Raw genomic sequence first — 24,411 nt, forward strand, 5'->3', positions numbered from 1 at the left:
TTGCACGAAAAGGTATGAATCTTCAGAATAGATTGTGTAGGTTGTTGTTATGTCACTTTCCATGTCAACTAACTAAATTAGTAGTACTACCATGTGGTGTATGTGGGGTGTACTTATTAATTGTTCTCTCACGTACAAGTGTACTATGATCAAGATAAAGATGATACTAATATTTATATCATTGACCACACACACATTTATGACTAAAATTTATTTCTTCTCAATCGGAAAGATACTGAAATAACACAAAAGATTTCATATCTCATAAGATATGGTGAGATATAATGAATAAGAGCATCTCCAATGGAGAACTCAAAAAAATCTATATTCATCCTATATGTCAAGTTCTAATTGAGATTCTCACTCCTAGGTGCAGTCAATAGAGATCCTCAAATTTTGTGTGTCTCCAATGCAAAACTCTAAACTTATCTTATTTACTTATGTGTCATGGTTATTTTTGTAAATAAATAATTAGTTATGTTAGAAAATATAGAAGACTCGATTTCTATTGGTTGAAAATCAAATATTGATGAGTTGGACAATTAGAGATATCTCAAGAGGACACTCTAGAAATAGAGTGTCCTCTTGAGATATCTCTATTCCACCCTCGACACGTCATCCTAGAGATCCAAATAGAGTGTTGCATTGGAGATGGTTTTTAAGAAAAAACTCTAAAAATCCTAAGTGGCACTCGGAGTTTCTAAGATTGAGTGTTGCATTGGAGATGCTCTAAATGTAACAATAAATTATCAATCTAAGGTGAAATAGTCGTTGTCCCTCTCATTTTGACGGGGATTTGGTATAATTTGATCTTTCCTTTTTTTTTTTTTTTTTTCTGGAAAGGTCTCTTTGTATGTCAAATTTGGTTTTGTCAAAATGAACTTCTTTGTTTTGAAAAAGAAAACCAACTCGAGAAATTTAAAATAGGGCATTTGACAATATGTAAGAAACACAAAAGAGTTATATCTACCTTTTTTTTAATGAAATAAAGTTATATCTACCTTAGACCACCTAGAATAAAGGCCCGCATTTCAGAGAAAGAAGAAAATTTTTAGGACCACAAAAACTTTACAACCGTGATACACATCCCGGCACGAAACTCGGCCGAAACCCGGCGGGGTGACGTGTCGGGCTGTGATCTAGAGAGAGAAAGTGATTTCACTTTCTCTCTCTAGATCACAGCCCGACACGTCACTTCGGCGGGTTTCGGCCGGGTTTCGTACCGGGATGAAGATCATTTTCCAAAATTGTAAGAGAAAGGTCGGGGGCATAAAAAATAATCTCCGGGTAATTAGTTTTCTAGGGAATCCATATTAACATTCTCGGAGGAATATTATTTTTTAACCTAAAAATTTACTTGATCAAACATTACCTCCTAATCTTCATCTTCTTTATCACCATCACAACCACAACTTTCCACTACCACCATTTTGACTACCATTTCCTCCTCTTCTCTCTCATTTCTTCTCCTCTCTCACTTACTCTTACCCTCTCTCTCTCACTATCTCTCTCTATTGCTCTCCCTATCTATGTCTCTCGATCTCTCGATGTTTCTCTCTTAATCTTTCATTGTTTCTTGCTTGATTTCTCATTGTTTTTCTCTCCCTCTCACACACAGACACTGTTACGACGAATGAAGTGTTCCCTTCGCCAGAACCAGACCTCGAGGAGGGTTTTTGGCGAAACCCTTTGAATATTTCGTGGCCACGAAACATTTCGCGGACACAAAACGTTTTGTGACCCTGACCATTTCGTGGCTGCAAAACGTTTCGTGGCTACAAAATATTTTGTGGCCACAAAACGTTTGGTGCCACGAACTCTGTGATCTTGATAGAGAAAGATATTCTCTATATTTAATATTAGGATATATTTTAGAAGATATTCTATAGCTATTCAATATAAGGAGTTTCTATATTTTAGAAGATATTCTATAGTTATCTAATACTAGGAGTTTCCATATTTTAGAGTTTCTAAGTAATTTAGGAGTTTCTATATTTTAAAGTTTCCAAGTAATTTAGGAGTTTCTATATTTTAAAGTTTCCAAGTAATTTAGGAGTTTCTATATTTCTAAATATTGAGTCCTAGTTAGAGTCTAATTTGTCTAGTTGTAGCCTATATATATGGCTGAGTTCATAATAGTTAGATATGAATATGGATATGAATGAATATTGAAGTTATTAATAAAGTTTTATATTAGTATTACGTTTATCTTTGGCTGGCCTAGAGAAGAACTTGAAGGTTCTTATCAATTGGTATCAGAGCTAGGCCCACATGTGATAGGCTTAAAAGCCACACGCGCTCCACGTCACCCGTAAAGAAAAAAACACACGTGTTAGGCTCGAAGAACGCCACACGTGAGGGGGCGTGTGAGAATAGTCCCACATGGGAGAATGGGTAACTAGCAACCAAAAATATAAAGAATAGGTCCTCTCCACTCATTGCCAATTGGTTTTAAGTTGGATGGCCACAAACTTAATATGGTATCAGAGCAGTTACTCTGAAGATATTCTATATTTAATATTAGGATATATTTTAGAAGATATTCTATAGCTATTTAATATTAGGAGTTTCTATATTTTAGAAGATATTCTATAGTTATCTAATACTAGGAGTTTCCATATTTTAGAGTTTCTAAGTAATTTAGGAGTTTCTATATTTTAAAGTTTCCAAGTAATTTAGGAGTTTCTATATTTCTAAATATTGAGTCCTAGTTAGAGTCTAATTTGTCTAGTTGTAGCCTATATATATGGCTGAGTTCATAATAGTTAGATATGAATATTGAAGTTATTAATAAAGTTTTCTATTAGTATTACGTTTATCTTTGGATGGCCTAGAAAAGGACTTAGGTTCTTATCAATTGGTATCCAGAGCAAACACTCCTATCATTCGCTTTCGCACTATTTTTTTTTTCCTTCGTTAGAGAATCTTGTTTTTGGTATAAACTCAAAAAAAAAAAAAAAAGAATGGAGAAGCAATTGGGTAAATTGGCAGAGAAGATGGCTGAGATGACGGTAAATCAATCATTATTGATTGAGAAGATTGATCGATTGGTCAACAATAGAGAGATTGTGTCTCAAAGAGGTGATCGTTTTAAAGGTGAAAGGTTATATTTTAAACGGTTTAACGGATCAGATGTGGAAGGATGGATTTTTCAAGCTGAACAATATTTTGAGATCTATGACACTGCACAAGACCAAAAGATTCAGTTTGCAATCAATTACTTGGATGAAAAAGCATTGCAATGGTGTCGTTGGGCTAAAAGAAGTATTCGTTCATGGGAAGAGTTTGTCGAAGCGGTTTTCGATCGCTTCGGGAGAACGACGTATGAAGATGCAGGGGATGCACAAGCAAAATTACGACAAACAACCCCATACAATGAATATCAAGAAAAATTTAATTGTTTTTCAAATATGGTTAAGAAGCCCGAAAAAGATGAGGAGAAGACAGAGAGAAAAACAACCAAAGTAGAGGAGAAGGAAGCTCTCAAACAGAATACAAAAATCTCAGAGGAAGACGACATTGATGCCATCCTGATGAATATACAAAAAGAAGAATCCAAAAAGAAGGAAATTCACATTGAAGAAAATGTTCCTAGACCATCTCCTCGATCAAACTGTTTGATGAACATCAATCTACTGAAGGAAACAAAACTGGTCATATATGGAGGATATTCCAAACAAGTAGCATCTAATAAGAGTAACTGCTCTGAGAAGAGAAGTTCTACAGTAAGAAGGGTGTCTCTAAAGTTATCTCCAAAGTACTATGGTCCATACAAAATACTGAAAAAAATCGGTCCAATAGTGTATCATTTGGAATTATCAGAGGGAACTAAAATTCATCTTGTTTTTCATGTTTCTGTTTTGAAGAAGGCACTTATCCTCTATATTGTGATTGATGATGAAATACCAATTGTCGAAGATGAGGGAGACCCGGTGTTAACTATGACCAGGAACATCCTTGAGGGCAAGGATGCTGTCAAGGGAGGAGGAATGATAGAGAAAGATATTCTCTATATTTAATATTAGGATATATTTTAGAAGATATTCTATAGCTATTTAATATTAGGAGTTTCTATATTTTAGAAGATATTCTATAGTTATCTAATACTAGGAGTTTCCATATTTTAGAGTTTCTAAGTAATTTAGGAGTTTCTATATTTTAAAGTTTCCAAGTAATTTAGGAGTTTCTATATTTCTAAATATTGAGTCTTAGTTAGAGTCTAATTTGTCTAGTTGTAGCCTATATATATGGCTGAGTTCATAATAGTTAGATATGAATATGGATATGAATGAATATTGAAGTTATTAATAAAGTTTTATATTAGTATTACGTTTATCTTTGGCTGGCCTAGAGAAGAACTTGAAGGTTCTTATCAGATCTCCACAGAAAGATCTATAATACTGCAAGAGAGAGAGAGGACGAGATAGAGACTGCGAGAAAAAAACTAATCTATAGAGAGATATGTCTACAACGAGAGAGATGAGAGTGATCCACAATGAAAGAGAGAGATGAGAGTGATCCACAATGGAAGAGAGAGATGCGAGTGATCTACTATGAAAGAGAGAGATCTAAAGTGAGAACGACAAAGAGATAGTCAATGAGAGTGAAAAAGACGGTGGATGGTGAGAGAGAGAGAAGATTAGGGGGCGATGTTTAATCAAGTCAATTTTTGGATTAAAAGAAGAATATGCCCTCTAATTCATTATTACCTGGAGAATTTTCTTTATTCCCCAAAGCCGCGGCCTAAGGGGGGGGGGGGGGGGGGGGGGTAGTGGAGCGGGACTTTCACAGACTTTCATAGACAAAATGTATTAATACTAACATTTCAAAAATATATTTTTCGACTTTCGTAAACATCTGTGAATATTTGTGGACATTGATGGACATTTGGTAGATATTTATTATTTTAATATTATTATTATTTTTTAATTACATGAAATAATATATTTATACTAACATTTCAAAAATATATTTTTCGACTTTCGTAGACATCTGTAAATATTGTGGACATTGATGGACATTTGGTAGACATTTACTATTTTAATATTATTATTATTGTTTAATCACATGAAATAATATGTTTATACTAACATTTCAAAAATATATTTTTCGACTTTCGTAGACATCTGTGAATATTTGTGGACATTGATGGACATTTGGTAGACATTTATTATTTTAATATTATTATTATTGTTTAATCACATGAAATAATATATTTATACTAACATTTCAAAAATATATTTTTCGACTTTCGTAAACATCTGTGAATATTTGTGGACATTGATGGACATTTGGTAGACATTTATTATTTTAATATTATTATTGTTGTTTGATCACATGATGGACTTCAAATGTCTCTTGTTTTTTGAAAGACATTTTGGCTTCCAAATTTGTCCCAAATCCTTCACAAATTCCTCAAACTATGAAGTCCACCAAAGTCTGGGACATATTTTGTCTACAATCGAATGCCTCGGACTTTCATAGACTCTCAAATGTCTGGATTTGAATGCCTCAGACTTTCGCGGACTCTCAAGAGTCCGTGAAAGTCTTGCTCCACTACCCCCCCCCCCAAAGAGAAATTGTAGACTTTGTCAAATTTTTGCGGAGTTCAAAATTTTGAAAAGAAAACAAAACTTCTTTCTTTTTCGTCATCTCCGACCACCAACTCCGCCACATCTACCACCTCTATTTAGTTGTTCAATTTGGGTCAGAGTATACAAAGAAATGGAAATGATTTAGTTGTTCAATCTGGAACTAGGGTTCTAGAAAGAAAGTTTTAGATGGGAGAGATACCTTGACGAGATTTGAGATATAATTCGGTTATGTATCGATTTGCAGATGAGGAAGGGAAAACATTTTTGCCGACGAGAGAGAGAGAGCTACGGGGAGTGGAGAAGGATCGCAATTCTTAATTAAAGTTGTGAAAACGATTGACCACCTGTTTGTAGTTATATTTTATAAATTATTTTTTCTTACCGAAAATCATCCTTCAAACCGTGCAACTCAACTTTCAAAGAATTTCAAAGAAAAATCAATTTGCTGATCTGATTTTCACATGTAAGAAATGGACCCTACTACTTTATAGTCTATTTAACATAGAGATTTTGACATGAATCCCCACATTAATGGAGATATTTGAACAACATTCTTGTTTATATGAAACCACTAATATAAACTCTTCTTGCCACAAAAACTAGTGCTATTAAAATCTAGTTAAGTGCACATGTGCCATTAATAACATATATACCACACTGTCTTTAGGAAAGACACTTCTCACTCACCACAGTTTTTTTGTGGAAAATCACTCACCACAGTTGGTTTCAAAAAAATGAAAAGACTTGACAAACAGATGTTTAAAAAAGTGGGTATCTAGATTTTCCATTTAAACTCATTAGATATTATATCTTATCCCTAATATGTAACTCCATTTCTAGATCTCTTACTTCCTCCTTTTATGTGTTGAAAAATGATATAAGTGAATGAGACCCAATCCCAACTCTGTAAGATCAATCTATCATATTCTTACTGCAAACCGCCAAATAGGTTGTAAGTACTCTAATAAATGAAGGTATTTGTAAATGGAGCTTTCATCTAATTTCATCCCTTTAAATTCTGGAATCAATATCTTCTTTTAGTTGTAGAAGTTTGGCTTGTCAATTCTCTCAGTGTATAAATGCCAATAGGTGGTTAGGGTGGTAGGTCAGCTCATTCTAATATATGGTAGTTCTCTAAAACGACCATTTGACTACGTCTAAGATTACTGGGTGTTTATTTAGTTTTTTTTACGCACTAGACGTGTATATTATTTGGATTTTGGCTTAGACACCATAATTGTTTTAAAAACAACAAGCTCTTCATGCAATTACATCTTCACGAAACCACAATGTAGTAGTCCAGTTGGTTCCGTATTGGGTTAGCTCTTCATAAATGCTCCAAAAGCGAGACGAGGTATGGGCGTATAGCGATCCACAATAATTCTCCAATCTAATAAAGTTCTTTTTTTTGTAAATCAATTCTCCAATCTAATAAAGTTCTTTTTTTTGTAAATCAGACCAGTCACACACCTTACGAAAGAAGCGTGACAAAACATTAAACTACTTTTTCTTTGGAGGGTATGGATCCGTGGGTCTCTTTGGAGGGAATGGATCCATGGGTCTTGAGAAAACTTGAGATTCGGAGTAATGGGAATAAGCTTCAACCAAGAATCGATCCACGGGTCTTGAGAAAACTTGAGATTCGGGGTAATGGGGAGCTTCAACCTAGACTCCAACATTCCTTATTTTGCTATGATTATCCAATCCTCACTCTGCTAATCATCGTTCAGATCACCAGTCAGATCTACAATCTGATTTGAGAAAACACAACACTATCTTAATGAAGAAAAATACCAACTAAGAGCTCGAGACTCGTAGAACAAACTTTGACGTTTTTACTTTGTTTAGAATAATGTTTTATAACAAACTAGCAATGTAGTGATTTAGATTTAAGGACAAACTAGTGAAATACATGTACTAAGCGATGAACTTGTATTAAATAACTCTAATCTCAAAATTTTCCTACAAAAAAATACTCTGAAGGTGCAAAAGACTGGTAAGAGAAACCCTCAACCAAGGTGATTGCATTCTTATCACCCACGAATCATATCCTCCCTCTGGTTCTGTCTCCTGTTCGAACTTCCCCTGGAAATCCAAGACATCAACAACTTCTATTGTGACAATACTTGATGGCTAAATAAATAATGCCAATGATGGGCACGTGAGTAGCTCAAGATTCTTCTTTACCTGTCATTTCATAAAGGTTTTGGTAAGTATAATTAGATTTAGGAATTTCAGATATAAATTCTTTTGGAATGAAAAATGAGAATTTAAGAAGGCCAAGATTGAGGAATACCATTGGAAGTATTAAGTGATTTATCTTCTCGGGGCTTCTTCAGCATCTGTTTAGCTTTCTCAGCTATTTTCAAGTTCACAACAAATTGAGATGAGATCAGAAATGTCATTAAACTCTAGAAACCCTAATATCACTAAATAATGTAAAAACTAAAAAGGTTAACGGTTTCCGGCAAAAAACATCCAAAACGGCTTTTATAGAATAGAATCAGACTTATTACCTCTAAACTTCCTTTTCTTATTAGCCCTCCTTCGCTTCCTATCAGCTTGTGTTAGCTCTACTTCTTCTTTGATATCTCCATCACCAGCAAATACTTCCTGAGGTGCGAGCATAGTCGCATCAGACACTACCACAGGTGCAATCTGCCCAAGGAGAACAAAACCACTATTAGTAATTTCACTATGATCAATACTTTGTGATTAAACAAATGATATTAAAAATTTCATGAGGTTTCTTTCTTGTTCATTTTCATATAGGCAGGTGGACTGGGATTCTTACCTCTTCCATTGCTAAAGCAGGAACATTTACTTGTATTGACATATCTTCAATAACCTATTCAATGAAGGAAACTAAAATAAATATCAAGAAAATAATGGTAGAAGACATCGAGTCTTGTCGAGAAAAGGGAAAAAAAATCAAGTTTAAGAACATTACCGGTTTTGGAGTGAAGTGGAAATGTGAGAGAGCATCCAACTTCAAACAGATTTGTTGGAAAAGACTATTTGCCTGCACATCATTCAAGTCGACAGGGTTTCACAAAAAGATTGAGCAAGAACTCAAACAGAGGCGGTTGTTTCTACTTTTGAACAACTGGATTACATGAGAACAATAGACAATCATACATATTACATCATACGTCAATTGGCTTGGATACATCATTAGGATGAAATATGCTCATAAACTGCCATAAGACTGTCCTAAAGACACTCATAAACCCCAAAGGTAATAAAAGGTAGAAACTACCCGAAAGGCCGTTATATATACCCTGATAACACAAAAATCAATAAATGGAGTTCCACCTCCACCGATATTTGGTCCTGTGGCTCTGTATTTTCGGAGTGGATGATGGACAACCAAGGAAAAAGATTGTTGACTGAAGGAAATAATTGAAAAAACTACCATAAGACTGTCCTAAAGACACTCATAAACCCCAAAGGTAATAAAAGGTAGAAACTACCCGAAAGGCCGTTATATATACCCTGATAACACAAAAATCAATAAATGAAGGAGTTCCACCTCCACCAATATTTGGTCCTGTGGCTCTGTATTTTCGGAGTGGATGATGGACAACCAAGGAAAAAGATTGTTGACTGAAGGAAATAATTGAAAAAACTCACAGAAATGTAGAACTCAATTTGAGTGGATTAACTCAACAAATTATGACCACTTACAATCTCTTTGACATTATTAATTCTCCGTAGTTGATACTAACACTAGAGAGTGCACCCTCAAATACGAGACTACCCATAAATGTTGAATAAATTGCAGATAAACAAAATAAAAACTAGTCTATCATAAGAATTGTGCAACATGAGGAAATATATCTAGATGAGAGATAGTCGATTATACCTCTTTCTTTTGCTTATCTGAGAAACTCAGTGGAGCAGAAGCCAGACCTGTCTTTTGCTCATAATCTTTCTGCAATAAGGAACACAACACGTTGAATTATTTACTAGTTAACATAACATACTGAAAGCAAAAAGAAACATTTAACTATAAGCGACCATAACTAGGAAAAATCAACCGTGCTTGGCATTTCAGAAATTAGTTGTACCATAAATTTGATTCACAGAAAAAAAGACTTACCTCGTAAATATCAGCAAGGGGTTCTTTGCTCTTGTTTTCATCCTGCACAAGTTTATATGAAATCACCATAAGCAATTGTTTTACCATAAATTTGATTCACAGAAGAAAGCCTTATGCAGTACTTACAATATCTTTCAATGCTCTAGGAGCTTTGGAAGGCAAGTTAGGTGCCCTTTGAACATCATCAAACCGCCCCTGAAATATCACGGCAAATTTTTGATGAAAATCAATCTAGACACTGCAAATTAAGTAAATTAAGGACTTCGGAAAAGCTTGCACATACTAACTTCTATTTTTTTAGCTTATCATCCTAAGTTCCTATAGGGGATTTCCCATTACCTCAAGAATCCTTTTCTTAATTATATCTTCAAGGGATGCTGTGATCTCCTCTGTAATTACTGGAGCAGGTCCAGCGTTGTGGTCGAAATCAAGATCAACTCCTAATGCACTGTTTTTTGGCCTTTTTGAAGCAGTTACCTGTGATCAGAAGGGAATTGAGATTCAACTTTGAATCAGGAGGTAGCGAACAAACTAACCTACATAAGTTAAATCATGTGGACTCTGAGCAAAGTTTACCTCTCCCCCCATTGTCCAAATCTTAGGATCCATGTTCGCTTTCTCATACTTCTCGATTTCAGATCGGCGCTTCTGAGTTTCTTTCTCATGAGTCGAGAGATTTTTTCCTTTCTGTTAAAAGGTGTGAAGTAAGCAATCAATTGTATTAGAAACGATGCATAGCATATGAGACTGAACAAGAACTTGAGCTAGGGTACTAGCCTATAATATATCAATACTACTCGTAGAATATGGACATTGTAAGAAACAAGATACCTGGTCAGCAAAGACATCATCATCTCCTTGCACATCACCTTCTTGCACATCATCTTCTTGCTCATCATCTTCTTGCTCGTCATCTGTGTCCAATTTGTTTGGTCGACAAAGAGAAGCTGAGTTTTTTTTTGAACTTTTTTTGTTATTTCCACCAAAGAAGTCATCATATCTGCATAAATAGGTTTCCAAAGCTGAGACTTGCCGCGGAATATAGTGTTACGGTAAAAGTTTAAAGGAATCCCAAAGTCCAGAAAATAAAAACAACTGTAGATGATAACCTTTACGATGAAAATATCGCAAAATTTTTTGAAGAATATAATGCTTTAGCAAGTTTTAAGGATTTATCAAAACCTTTGATTGTTTGGTTCAACAACATCAAGAGGGAACTATATTCCCATCATGTACGTGTCTACACATAACACATGTACAATTAACAATCATATCTATATATATATATATATATATATATATATAAATAAATTATCACTATAACCGAGAGTCACTTTCATGCAAAATTTAAAGTTAAACATCTAATTGGCTTTTCTCCCAATACGTTTTTTCCCTCTGAAAAGATTAGTTATTTAACATATACAAACAAGCATAAGAAATAGGAAGCCAACAGTCAGCAAAAATAACAGAGGGAAGAAAGACCTCGCGTTTCCCAACTCGTCTTCCTCTTCATCACTACCGATATCAAAGCCAATCTGAAAACGAGAAAACACATTGTGAAAAAAGAAAAATCAGAACAGCACCAAAACTTTTAAAACAATGAATTGAACATATAATCACGAAATCATAAATAGAGGACGACGCACATTTTCTCCTAATGTAATTTGGCTATGTTGTTACGTATACAAATTCCTTCTTCAGCAAATGTTTCAAATTAATTCAAAGGGAAAGACTATTTCTCACCTCATCATCTTCATTCTCCTCGCTCTCATCCTCAGTAGGACTTCGTTTTTGTATCTGTTTTGGTTTCTTCTTCGGAATTCCGTACTCTTTAGCCTCATTCTCCTCTAAATACTCTTCTAGTTCATTAATCTTCAGGAACCTATCTTCAATTCCCTCATCACCGTCACCACCTGCCTCCTCCTTCTCTTCCTCCTTCTCTTCATCGTCCTCTTCCTCTACGTCATCATCCTCATCTTCATCAGAACCTTCAACCTCTTCATCATCAAACTCCTCAAAATCTCCATCTTCCTCCTCAAAACCTTCACTTTCCATCTCCAAAACTTCATTTTTCTTACTCCCACTATCTCCACTGCCAAATAGTTTTGAAATTTCTTCCGGACTCTTCTCAAACAGCTTGACTTCTCTTCGTAAATTTGACAAAAGAGGCTTCGATTGAAGATCAATTTGTTGCCATATTTGTTCAGCATCAAATCCTTCTAGAAGTAAAGAATCAAACGGAGCTTTAGGGCAAAATGGATGAAGAGAAGAAAAGATATACTGAGAAGCAGAACGCGCAGCTTGAGAGAGTTCAGCAGATGGAGATAGATATAGTGGAGGATCCACCGTCTTCAGTCGTTGTAAAGCTGCTACACCTCCTCTATCAGTATTAGGGTTCCCCATGTTTGTTATTTCGTTTACCTGCTTCCACTGAAACTATCTTAAACCCTAGTTGATTGTATTAGTTCGTTTTATCTTAAAACCCTAGTTGCTCGGCAGCTTGGCTTCTTGCTGTGGTTAGAATCAAACCAACCGGATCCTTAAAAGAGAAAGTTCAAAGTGAAATCCTCACCAGAAATCCTTGAGAGAGAAAGTGGGTTAAAGTCTAAAGATAAACCCTAGAACTAGTTGCTCTCGGCTCGCCGTTGCTCGTGTCGAATTGAGAAGCTAGAAACTCCCCCTTTCTTTCCCGCCCCAAATCCGATAAATATAGCAAGTCAAATACCTAAATCACCCCTACTCTTTTCAAAAATCACGAAAACACCCCATAAACGTCGTTGTTGATGAAGGAAGTCAGGCCATCAGTTGTCGTGTCGGAAAATTGGTAGTTTAAAGGTGTCCCTTCAAAGTATTACTTGCCTCCGAGTCACCTAATGAGTGGCAGATCGTAGTTGGTTTCTAACTAAACATTATGATCCCTAAAATGATCGAACTTGAAGATCTTTATCATTTGTCATGTCTAAAAAATTGATAGCATTCTCATCTTGATTGAAGGACATCTCCTTCATCAAACATCAGTCGGTACAAACCTCTACTTAGATTCACCCTAGCTTATCACGAGGTTTGGATCCACAAGCAGTAACAATTGCCCTATGAAGACTCGCTTTTATCTGCGATTCCAGTAGGTTCGCTTAACCAATCCACTGCATATAAGTCGTCGAGTCATTCTTCAAAAGGCACACGGTTAGATCCTTGGGTTCCTCCCACTGTTTGGGAGCTTAACGTGCCATATCTTATTTCACTTCCTGATGGGGTGTCCTTTCACCCTTCCCTCACGTGTTGCTTTTATCGGTCACTTAGGTGTATTTAGCCTTGCAAGGTGGCCTTTGTTGATTCACACGGAATTCCACGTGCCCCATGCTACTCGAGTCAGACCATAAGCTAGTGATCTTTCGGCTACCCAACTCTCGCCATCTAGGGCGCAACGCTCCACTGCTTTTCTTAGTAGCACAACGCCTGTAACGCTATCCCACAACCCCGTTTTCACGGTTTAGGTTGATCCAATTTTTCTCGCCGCTACTATGGTAATTGATTTTGCTTTATTTTCCTTTGGCAACTAAGATGTTTTAGTTCGGTAGGTTGTCTCTTGTCTATCCATGGATTCAACAAAAGTTCAAAAGGTTTTCCTATTCTGGAATCTCCAGAGTTATGCTTATTTTCAACTCCCCAAAGCGTTTCGTCGCTTGATACGCTCTTCTTCGTCTCTGGGTGCCTAGGTATCCACCGCCAACCTTTCCTTTTCTAAAGCTCACCGTTCACTTTAAGGCCATTCATCCTAAGGTGTTACTTAACAGAAGCATGAATGATAATCATACATCGAACTACTGAATAAGAAAGGTAGATAAGCGCTCTCGAACCGCTGACATCCGTCACAGGGGAAACCATCGCCTCTCAGGCTTCCCCGACTGATTCTACCATAGATGCCAACAATAGACAATAACTCACTCCAGAACACAGCTTAAAACTTTAATCGTACTGTGCTATATGATTTAAAATCCTTTTTCCAACCGGCTCTCATTTTGAGTCAAAAGATAGATATATAGACACATCCCATTACATTGATCGGGGTTGTCGTTGTGACTGAAGGGGTCAAAGACCAAGGAGCAAGTTATTTATACTAAACATTCTTCTTATGGCTAGATCTGATTTCATGGCCCCCTGTGGAAAGGAAAAAAAAATTCATGTTCTTTATTTCGGAAAGGGAAGATTAGGTAAATTATAGATCGAACTGCTAAATCAGAAAACGTGGGTGCTATTATATACCTTTGTCTCGGTTAAGTTCATGAGTTGGAGATAAGCAAACTCGAACCGCTCACATCTGCCACAAGGTAAACCACCGCCTCTCAGACCTTCCCGACTTATTATACCATAGAAGCCAACGATAGACATTAACTCCCTCAACACAACTTACAACTTTCATCGTACTATGTTCTACGATCTAGGATCTGCCTCTTCAAACTTGTTCCTATTTCGAGTCAAGATCCTTTCTGAACAGCGGGTTCACATCTCTCGGCCAATTGAGAGATGAAACGTCGGATGGCTTGAATTCTCCCTTGAAGCCCCTTAGCTCCTTAATCGTTCTGGGAGAAAGCTTTTATGTAATAGCTTTCTCTTTAGCTATACAGGTCTACTTCAATACCTCGCCGACAATCAAGGAACCCTAAGAATTTTTCGTAGGATACCAAAATGCTTCTTTTTTTGTGGTTTCATCGTTATATCTATGCAACCTGTCGAATACCCTCTGAAGTGTAGCCAAATGGCCCATTACACTAACATGGGTGCTTGTAGTGACTGAGGGGGTCGAAGACCAAGAAGCGAGTTATTTGTACCAAACATTATTCTTATGGCTAGAATTATTTTTGTGGTCCCTGTGAAAAGGGAAAAAAATTCACGTCCCTCCTATTGGGAAGTGAGGATTAGGTAATTCATATTGAATGTAGCTCTCTCCAGACCTCTAGGAAAAAGCATGCAAAAAAGGTTGGAATGGTACGATCCCTTCGTCACCCCTTTCACATTTTGTGATATCGTAGAAGGGAGGAGACGTGGTGGTCCCTCTAGACCGCTCGGATCCCACAAGTGAACAGAAAGTTGGATCTACATTGGATCTCACCTAAATCTCTCCATCCATTTTCCTGAGGAGAAGTTCGGTTTCAAACTTCGATTCGAATAGCGGGAGTACGCCATCGTAATGTGCCTTCGATGGTCCATATCTCCGAATCAGGCGCTGATGAGTACATTGAAGTATCCATGTGGCTGAGAGCTCTCACAACCCTAACACAATTTACCAAGGATGCTTTCTACTATTGAGCAGGTTTTACATGAAGAAGATTTTGCTTAGTATGTTCTATTCAATACGAGTAGGAGAAAAGCACGACTCGATAGCGTTAGAGTAAAAAAGAGGAAACACAACCAAGTTGAGACGATAGGGACCAACCCCTTCTTCTTGCGCCAATATTTCTGAATGAACTAGAGTTACATTTCTTTTCAATTTCCAAGCAAATGTTCTTATAGGTCTCCTCACCCCTTGGAGACCTTGAAAAATGGACAAATTCTTTTTCTTACCAATACATACAAAATTCGTCACTACAAAAAGGAGAACGGGCATGGTAAGAATGCAATACAAGGGAAGGATGTACTGTGCATTTATAGATTCAGTATGCTACTTTATTATTGTTCATTTCTCTCTCTTTTATTTGTACCATTTCGAATCTTTCTCCAAAAAAATTCCTCTGTTTCTTTTCAAATAACATCTCCTTGTCTTCTTTTCAAATAACATCTCCTTGTCTTGTTTCATTTGGTTTCTTCCTTTCATTTTTCTCACTCACACAAGTATAGGACTCAAGGAATTAGTGAAAAGACTGATGGTGTGTTTGGATGGCGGAATCATGAATCCGCGGATTCATGAATCTAAGTAATATCTTTTGGCTTGTTTGGCAACTAAGAATCCTATGATTTATTATTATTTGAGTATTTTTAAACGTCTTTAGAAAAAATATGATTTTTGCAAAGAATAATGATTTTGAAAAAAAAATAATGATTTTGTAGAAGTAAATATTTTTTTGTTGATTTTAAGTTTAAAATTTAGGTTCATTAATCCAAAATCCTAGCAAATCCTAGGGGTAGGGTGGGATTTTGGTCCAATACAAATTTTGAAATTAGGAATCCTTAGGATTCAAGAGTCCTAGGATTCTTGGTAACCAAACAGACCAAGAATTCATGATTCCTACCAAATTCCACTTTTGATAGGAATAACACACCATGAAGTAATTTCATTTTTGTTTCCCAAATACCTAAATGAATTCCTTGGACCATTTTTTGTTTTACTAATATTTTAACAAAAAAATTCGCAGGTTGCACAAATTTGCAAATATTTATACAATGATGCACAGTTGGAAGATGGAACCAAGCCTGAAAATATTGACATATCAGACCAACACGAAGTTGAGTTTCCTGTTTTGAAAAGACAAACAATCAGATAGAAGAAACTGATTTACGATTAAACAAAACACAAATAACCCATGTAAGTTACTGAACACAAATGAAACAAGAACTGAAGTACTAAACTGAGAGAATGTTTTCCTTCTTTTTTTGGTAAGATATTGTTATTAGTAGGTAGTTTATTACCAGACAGCATCGACCAAGTCATTTGCACAAAACAGTACCAAAAGAACGTCAACAAGTACACGAAGATTATCGATATTTAATATGTGCTTAAGTTCCTCCATTGCAATGGTGGAGAACTCCATTACTGTGAGTTTCATCGAGCTTCAAGTTGATGGGGTTTAAGTTCACATGGTTTAAACCCCATATACGGATGGTTCGATCATCACTTGCTGATGCTAACATGTGAGGGTTCTTTGGATTCCAGCTTACACAGTTAATAGCTCCAGAATGCCCAGGTAATGTCTCTAAGAGCTCACCTGTAGATCTGTGCCATATATATACCTGCCATGAATTTTACACCCATCAAACCCCAAAACTAGTAAACTCTGCAGAAAAGATTCATAAAAGAGTAAAGAACCGAAGGCAAATGGTGAGAACCCCCACTGTGGAAGATTTTCATAGAAGTCCATAAAATTTCTTTCATGAACTTCAAATCAATTTTCTGGACATGGCATGGCCTGGCCCGAATCATGCACAGTGGGTCCTCAGCGTGGTTGACATGCCATGGCCCAGTCACTTTGGGCACTGCCCTTTGAGGAACTAAGCTAACGCATTTTATGTAACATAATAATGCCGTTTCTGACAAAATTGCAGATAGGCGCGGTTTTCTTTAGCGTTCAGGGTCTTCTTGGTTTGACATCACAATATCAGTTTATACGAGTAAAAGTGCAGGATCCATCAGTTAACCCTCCTAGAAGATTACTAAAAAACAAATGGTAATGGGCATCATTAATTATCCAACATAAGAAAATGAAAACAACTCGCCGTACTCTAAGTCGTGTAATAGAATATAAACCTTTTGTTGCAGTACCCACACGAACTCGCATAAAAAACAGATAGAAAAAAAACACCAAAAAGAGACAATCATACCTGTGAATCTTCACTACCACTGGCAATGAAACCTTGATCGAACCCACCAAAACAAGACCTAATAATAAATCTAGTTCGTTTGTGACCTTTGTACTTCGAAATGAGCTTTAAATCACCATCGATTCTCCATAAATGTATTTCTTGATTGAGAAGATTAAGAAGCAAGAACTTGTTGTCCCTTGACAATGAGAATGAAGTTATTATTTGATCCTCTTCAATCAATCTCTCAACTTTAACTACCCTATCAAGAAGCAATATAGAAGTTTCCCTACATATAGTAATAATTTGTCTTCCATCACTTGTCATGGCTACATCTGATATTTTCAGAGTCTTCTGCCCTTTCCAACATTCAAGCTCTTTCCCATCCAAATCCCACATGCAGATACTCTTATCAGTCATCCCGGATAATACCCGATTTCCATCGGGATGCCATCCGCATGAGATGAGGCCGACACCATATTTTTCATAGATGTGAAGACATTCACCAGAGTTAACATCCCAACGCCTAATAACTTCCTCCATTCCACAGGTAAGGAGCTGCCGGTTGTCAGGACTCCAAGAAACAGTAAGAATGGGTTTCTGGTGACCAATTAGTCTGTGCTTTAAAGATAGTAGACCATCCTTATTTACCTGAAACAATACCCTCTTAGATGCCTGTAGTATACATCTTTTTGTCGAATTCATTATTTTTAAGTGCAGAAACATAAAATGGTGGTCAATCTACATGAATCTCGACACAAGCTTGTGTTTGTAACATTTTAAGCAACCAACATTCACACTTGCCCAATTCAGGTGACATAACTATGATTCGGTCCACGCAATCTCACTTAAATAAGCACCACCAAGGCATTATTGGTCCAATTAATATTTGCAAGAACTCAAAAGATACTAAGCAGAGACTCAGTATCTTTCACATCCCATAAATATCTGACTAGGACTTCGTATGGCCACAAACAAGTAAATTTTTTACACATCAACAATTAAAAATTCCAAATTCAACAAGAAAGAGTGAATGATAGTACAACTCATTAACCCATACTTCTACAGCAAATTAGCAACTCATACATAAAGAAAAATAATTTCCAAGGCAAAACAGCACAAAAACAACTAGATAGTTAATGATGAAAACTCGTTGGCAGAAGCTTCAACGGAGGTTCACTATCATCTGTGATAATGAGTTTTAATAGAAATTCAAATAATTTTTATTGATATAGGAATGTCGTTCTTCAACTATAGAACTGGATTTGGTACTTGTATATGTGTATTTGGTTCATCGTAGTGGCTTGGTTCGAGGATGCCCCTACTTGTGTCGGGCTTGGCTGGATTCCACCCTAACTTTTTATTATCATCTATGCAGACATGAAAATGGTTGAGATACGCGTCAGGGGCGCGGATAAAGGAGAAGTAAGGTTTCTGAGCTGTGAAGCTCACACCTTTTTGACCAAGAAATAGACGCATGCCTCTTCACCATGATAGGAACCCCTCACAGTGTGTACCTTGAGGCGGGTTTTTTTGGCACATGATGATACAAGTGAAGAAGGGATATCCTTGCTTGGTTAATGATTGTGAAGTTTGTTCAAATACTGAGGCACTTGCATTAATTGGTACAAGCCTCTTTTTGAATATTCTAATTCAGAGCTTCAATATGTATTATATGAGCTGGAGTCTGAGCACTTACAATCCTTTCTTTTTTCTTTGTTAATCACTACTTCGCTAGCTAATTCACTTGTTTAGCAGTAAAATATGTATTATTTGCTTTCTTTTGCACATACAGTGTGTTCTTGTGTTTCTGACATAGAAGATACAACTAGATACTGCCTCGAGGCTACACTTTGTCTCGTCAAGGGAAAACCCCTTTCTCTATAAGAAGTTTAAAATACTATGTCACTGATCAATCTCTAAAATTATACTTCAGAGTTCAGATCCATCTGATATCCTTCCTATACTAGTAATAATGTGAAGCGAGTACCACGCCTTTTTTCTACAAAACGAACGAAGAATATTTTATTGATAGAAATAGTCGAGTACCACTTCTTAGCAAATTCAAGTTCAGTCAAACCCATTAAAGGTGGGTTCACTTACTTTAATTCAAGGTAGTTTTATTCAAATACCGCAGATTTCATTCACTATGTATTTGGTTCTAGTTGAAGAACTAGATATTGCTTCAAGGAAAAGAACCTAAATTCAGTCGTGGACATTGAGGATGTTAAGGGTGTAATTTACTCTTGGGTTAGGAGAATTGATAAATTTAAGAATGTATCCTATATAGATGTAGTAGTCAATTGGGAGGCCTGGATGTCGTGAAACATCACATATAAGCCACCCACCCACTTGTACATAGTTTTCTCTTTTTATATATTCAATCTAAGTTTCAAAAAAAAAAGAACTAGATATTGCCGATAAGTGTAAACCTTCTTAGTTTCTTCCACTTACAGTGGAGTACGAGTTTATGTCAGGAAGCAAGACTATGTCCAGCTGCTTGAGGTTTGCCTTCGTTAAGTCTTGTCTTGAGATAGACATATTAAGAGCGAGTTAATAGACAACACTACTGCACTTAGCTGAACTCGAGATACTTACGAGATCTCCGTAGTACTACATACCTATCTACTTCTAAGCATGTCAAATATTCTGTTGTTTGTATGACCACTATTTACTTTTCTAGTGCCACTAAATAAAATTATAATTTCCGATAGATAAGGGTTACCTCCCAAATAATTGCTGAATGATCATTAGATGACGAGGCTAAGTACTTCCCATCATGCGAAAATTGCAAAAACCAGACTTCATCGTTGTGTTCTTGCAGAACCTACACCATCAGAAACAACAAAATAAATAAATAAATAAATAAATAAATACATTAAAAATTCCTATATTAAGATAAAATGAACTACTAGATAAATTTGTAAAATGGCTTGGCTACTTTTAGACGAGATGGCATGATTTGCTCACCCAAGTTCAAAGATAAATCATGCTATGGAGCCGGTGTAGATGAATAGTAGCTTAGGTTTCATTTCAAGAGCTTTACACTTTCCTTTTTTGATCCTTTGGTTTTTTGTGCTTCTAGTTTCGACTTATTCTTTAAGTTTCTCTATGTGTTCTTACAACTTTAAAAAAGGTGGAGCTTAATTGCCTCGTAAAGAGAAGCAATTGAGAAACAACTACAGCATTGAGCTTACGCACGAAGCAATGGCGCATGAAGAAATTTAGAAAGAAAGAAAATGTCAGACCCACTCACTCCTTAGTAGCAGGTATTTTCCTTACTGACTCTTTCCTCGCTGAATAGATTTTATTCCTTCTTCTCTTAATCAAATATTCAACATATATGTACATATTTATTTAATTTTCTAAAAAAGGGTAACTCGCACTAAAAAAGCATTTATACTTTGCTAGAGTGCTGACACCTCCAACTAAAAAGCACTAGTAAAACTTGGATAATCCACTCTGTATTGGTTTAGATGAGAGAAGTTTGTTTTGAATGATCCTGCAGAGGTTTTTTTTCTTTTCGAGAAGATATTCTGAACACTGAAGCAATTTCATGTAGCCCGAATAAGAGAACAGCTAAAACCTCACAACTTATAAGTTATAGTGTTAGAGCGTAGAGGAAGTACATAAATGATGATACTTGTCAATTTTCACAACCGTGTTCCGGTTCAAAAATGCACAAGTACATGTTAAAGTACTGACAAATGGGCCAAGCTGTCTCACCAAATATTTAACCTAGTTCCATATAGTAGTGTTCTGACAAAATATTTAACCGAGAAAGACCAACCACCATAGTTGCTCAGAAAGTCAGAAAGCCCTGCAGCGTAGTTGGAGGGACTCCTCGGGCCTCATCAAGACCAGACTGCTCTTAATAATATTTTATTTGTTAACCTAGTCATATTAATTATTAAGTTTTTGACTTTTTTCCTTATGCATCTACCTTATTGTGATCTCTAGTTGCAGGACGGTATCAAGTAAAAAAATATTCATTAGTCCCTAATCTAAATGTCTCATGAGGAAGGTTCCAACTAGACTAAATCTTTTTTTGAAAATGAAAGGAAATTATATAAGCCTAAGATACAATTATATGCTGAAGGTGTTGATCAAAGACCTTCCTCAGATCACTCGAGTATTTTTGCAACCTGTTGCTAGAAACATATTGGTGTTCGAGACGAGTTCAAAATCTACGCAGTAAAGGACCTCCCAGTCAGTCGGTTCATATAGTAACAGAATGCAAAACTAATAGCTCGTGTATTCATTGATGAAATAAACATATGCAACTGAATCTTTGCAGTGAAAGTGAAAAATAATTTCGACGTTTCTGAAAGTAGTAATGCACAAATAAAAAGCAAGTCCTAACCTGTAAAGTGCAAGACGGGATATGATTTTTTCCGCATTGATGATCTGAGAACAACGACAATGCCTTATCTGATGAATTATGAAACACACAAGATTCGAGTTGCACATCGAGAGCTTGTTCAACAAGATGTTCCAACCTTCTTTCTGGAATCATAACTGCGGGTGGAAGCAATTTCTGAAGTTCGTCTAGAATATTCAACCGTGACTTACCACTCAATATTCCTGTACTCGAAAACCCCATGGATATGCCCTTTGATGAAGATACCATGCAGGAAGAAAGTTCATGCACTCGATTTACGTTAATGCTAAGAGGCACAATTTCAGTCCTCAATGTCTTTAAAGCATCCATTACTCGGTCCTTACTAAGAAGTTCAAAAAATTTCTGCTCCAATATCAAAAAAGATGCTGACTTCAGAGTAGTTTCATCTAGAATACCAATTTTACGCAATGTGACCACACTTTCCTCCCAATTCCCACCTAGCACTTGTTGCCTAAGTATACCCACCAGAGCAGAATGCAAAGGAATCCCAGATTCATCCTCTAGAAGGGAACCACTCTTCTCGTAACCAAGAGAGTATAGTGCCTCTGTTATGATCCTGACAAATTCCGTTCGTTTAATATTTCCTTTAGAGCCAACCATCTCTTTGTTCCTGTTAGACGGTAGTGGTTGAGCCATGGAATTTCCCAAAGAGCTAGTGGTGGGCTCTATAATAGATGAATTGTTTACGAGTCCCCTCAATTCTAAGGAAACTTTCACACGTTTTGTCGGTGGTTCATCGTCCTCTACACCTCCCATGAAATGACCAAATTCAACCCATAAATATTCCGCTAATGAATGTAAGATTCTTTCAATAGGTAAAGGTTTTAACCAGGATGAACCAGAAGCAAAAACCAAAAGTTTTACCCTGCATCAAAATGCAAACTAAAAGGTTTCAAAGTCTTCATAAAATGGGTAACAGACATAACAAGAATACAAAGCTTACAAATACTCCAATTAAGTTGGATAACAGACATAACAAGAAGGTTAAAAGATTGAGATGATAAAACAATGACTATAACATATCAACTTATGTTACTAATTCAGGACTAGAGACTGACATATTTAACCAAACAATCATACCGAAATCAAATGATATGCGAAATAACATTTTTGCGCTAACGGCTAACCAATTCGGCCATGGATTTCAATAGTAAGCAACCTAGACTCTTAGAATAAATTAAGCTAATTGCAAGAAGACAATTCATGTGCATTACCCTCATAGAAAGATTAGAAATGAAGTGAAAACAAAACAGTTCATAGATTAAATACCCATTCTAGTATTTCACATGGTACAGGAAATCTAAGGTATCCCAATCAATTATGATAATCAATCAAGAAAAACTAACAAGATCAGATATATGATAGGGTGTGCATGAATCTCATTTAGGGCATTATTTTTCAACTACTCTTGCAATATTCCAAGATGTTAAGTTCTTCAATACATAGACAAGACTCATCCTGACTAAAAATATAGCAGCAGTAATTGAGTAAACCCACAAAAGGAGAAGTATCAAAATCATGAAAAATCCAACAAGGACCAATCAAGAACACTGACTTCCAAAACAGAGAATATCTCAAGAGAGAGAGAAACAACAAAAGAGGGTGTCAAACCTTAGCAGATAGACACGCCGATAAGGGAGATTTTTGGATCTAACCCAGCAAGGTTATTGAAGAACAAATTCCCCAAAAATATTTATGATTCAGAGAGAAATTTTTAAGAAATTAGAGAATCGATTTAAGTGAAGGAACCGACAAAGGGTAGGTTAAAAAGGATCAAGTGAAAGATGAAAACAGGAGATTGAAAAAGAAGACCAAAACCCTTTTACAAGGCTTCTATTGCTCTTCCTTTTTTGTACTAAGAAAGGTCTTCAATAATCTAGAGGTAGTTTTGAATTGAGGAAGAACCCCAAAGGGAAGTAAAAGAGGAGTTGAGAAAGGAGATGAAGAATTCAGACAGATAAAGAGAGAGAGAGAGAGATGAGGACATAGAGTTAGACAACTCCAACAAGGATTCACATATGGACATCTTTGTTATATTTCCCTATAAAATGACTAGGGGGTGAGCAAAACCGAACCAATCAGCCGAATCAAATCAAGTCGAATCAGACCGTTCGATTTTTGGGCCGAACCGATCACTGTTCCACTCGGTTCGACCGGTAAACTGATGAACTGATCAACCCAAATCGATTTGGTTTGGCTTCGGCTTGGGTTTCTAGAAACCGCCCAAGGCGAACTGATCGAATCCTAAGAATTTTATCATAATAAAATATCATACATAAGGGTAAGAGAGTAAGAAATACTAAACTTCAGTACTAAGTTTGAAATTATCCTTGTTATCTTAAGTTAATAATAATTTAGTAAAGTTAAAATGTGTTAAAATAAAATGGGAAAAATTTGAAAAACCCTAATCAAGAATAAGGAATTTAATCTTTATGCAATGAAATGAATAATGATTACTTTAACATTTTCTCTAAATTTTGTTCGGCTAAACCGATCAACGGAACTCAATCGAGTCGAACCAAACCGGATCGAATCATGTCGGCCGACCGAAATGATCGGCTCGGCTTCGGCTCATGATTTGGTCGCCCACCACTTACTGATTCGGTTTCGTCTCGAGCCAAAACCGAAAAAAACCGACTGTCGCTCACCCCTAAATATGACAGAACTAACTCCATCCATGTTTCTCACTTATTTTACTAAAAGAGGTGGCTTGGGGACTTCTAAAATAATCTCTGACCATCCAAGATTTGGGTGGAAAAATCTTAAATGCCCGTGAAGGCCCATTTTATTTTCTCTTCTTG

The 24,411-nt window shown here is 36.3% G+C and overlaps 2 protein-coding genes across 3 annotated transcripts; both read right to left on the bottom strand.

Moving 5' to 3' along the window:
* Nucleotides 1-7,411: 7,411 nt before the first annotated feature.
* Nucleotides 7,412-12,541, bottom strand: LOC147532949 (M phase phosphoprotein 10-like). 2 transcript variants are annotated; one of them, XR_015227513.1, is made up of 14 exons: nt 11,440-12,377; nt 11,179-11,231; nt 10,528-10,696; nt 10,273-10,383; nt 10,036-10,173; nt 9,823-9,891; nt 9,697-9,738; nt 9,460-9,528; nt 8,545-8,616; nt 8,389-8,442; nt 8,111-8,252; nt 7,891-7,953; nt 7,695-7,781; nt 7,412-7,645 (listed from the first exon to the last, which is right to left on the bottom strand). XR_015227513.1 is itself a non-coding variant. In XM_086647275.1 (13 exons), exons 1-13 carry the CDS (start codon nt 12,097-12,099, stop codon nt 7,765-7,767), a joined length of 1,659 nt encoding a protein of 552 aa, XP_086503401.1. In that variant the 5' UTR covers nt 12,100-12,541; the 3' UTR covers nt 7,412-7,764. The 2 variants fall into 2 exon arrangements, 1 of the variants encoding a protein (XP_086503401.1); XM_086647275.1 differs by having other exon boundaries at nt 7,412-7,781; nt 11,440-12,541.
* Nucleotides 12,542-16,172: 3,631 nt separating this feature from the next.
* LOC147532950 (WD repeat-containing protein 26 homolog) lies at nt 16,173-23,924 on the bottom strand. The gene is made up of 5 exons (XM_086646354.1): nt 23,222-23,924; nt 21,572-22,475; nt 19,934-20,035; nt 17,230-17,859; nt 16,173-16,641 (listed from the first exon to the last, which is right to left on the bottom strand). The coding sequence occupies exons 2-5, from the start codon at nt 22,364-22,366 to the stop codon at nt 16,408-16,410; spliced, it is 1,761 nt and encodes a 586-aa protein (XP_086502480.1). The 5' UTR covers nt 22,367-22,475; nt 23,222-23,924; the 3' UTR covers nt 16,173-16,407.
* Between the last annotated feature and the right edge of the window lie 487 nt (nt 23,925-24,411).

Source organism: Eschscholzia californica, unplaced genomic scaffold (genome assembly GCF_041429995.1).
Source record: "Eschscholzia californica isolate CP2 unplaced genomic scaffold, dmEscCali1.0.p SCAF_6, whole genome shotgun sequence".
NCBI classification, from domain to species: Eukaryota; Viridiplantae; Streptophyta; class Magnoliopsida; order Ranunculales; family Papaveraceae; genus Eschscholzia; species Eschscholzia californica.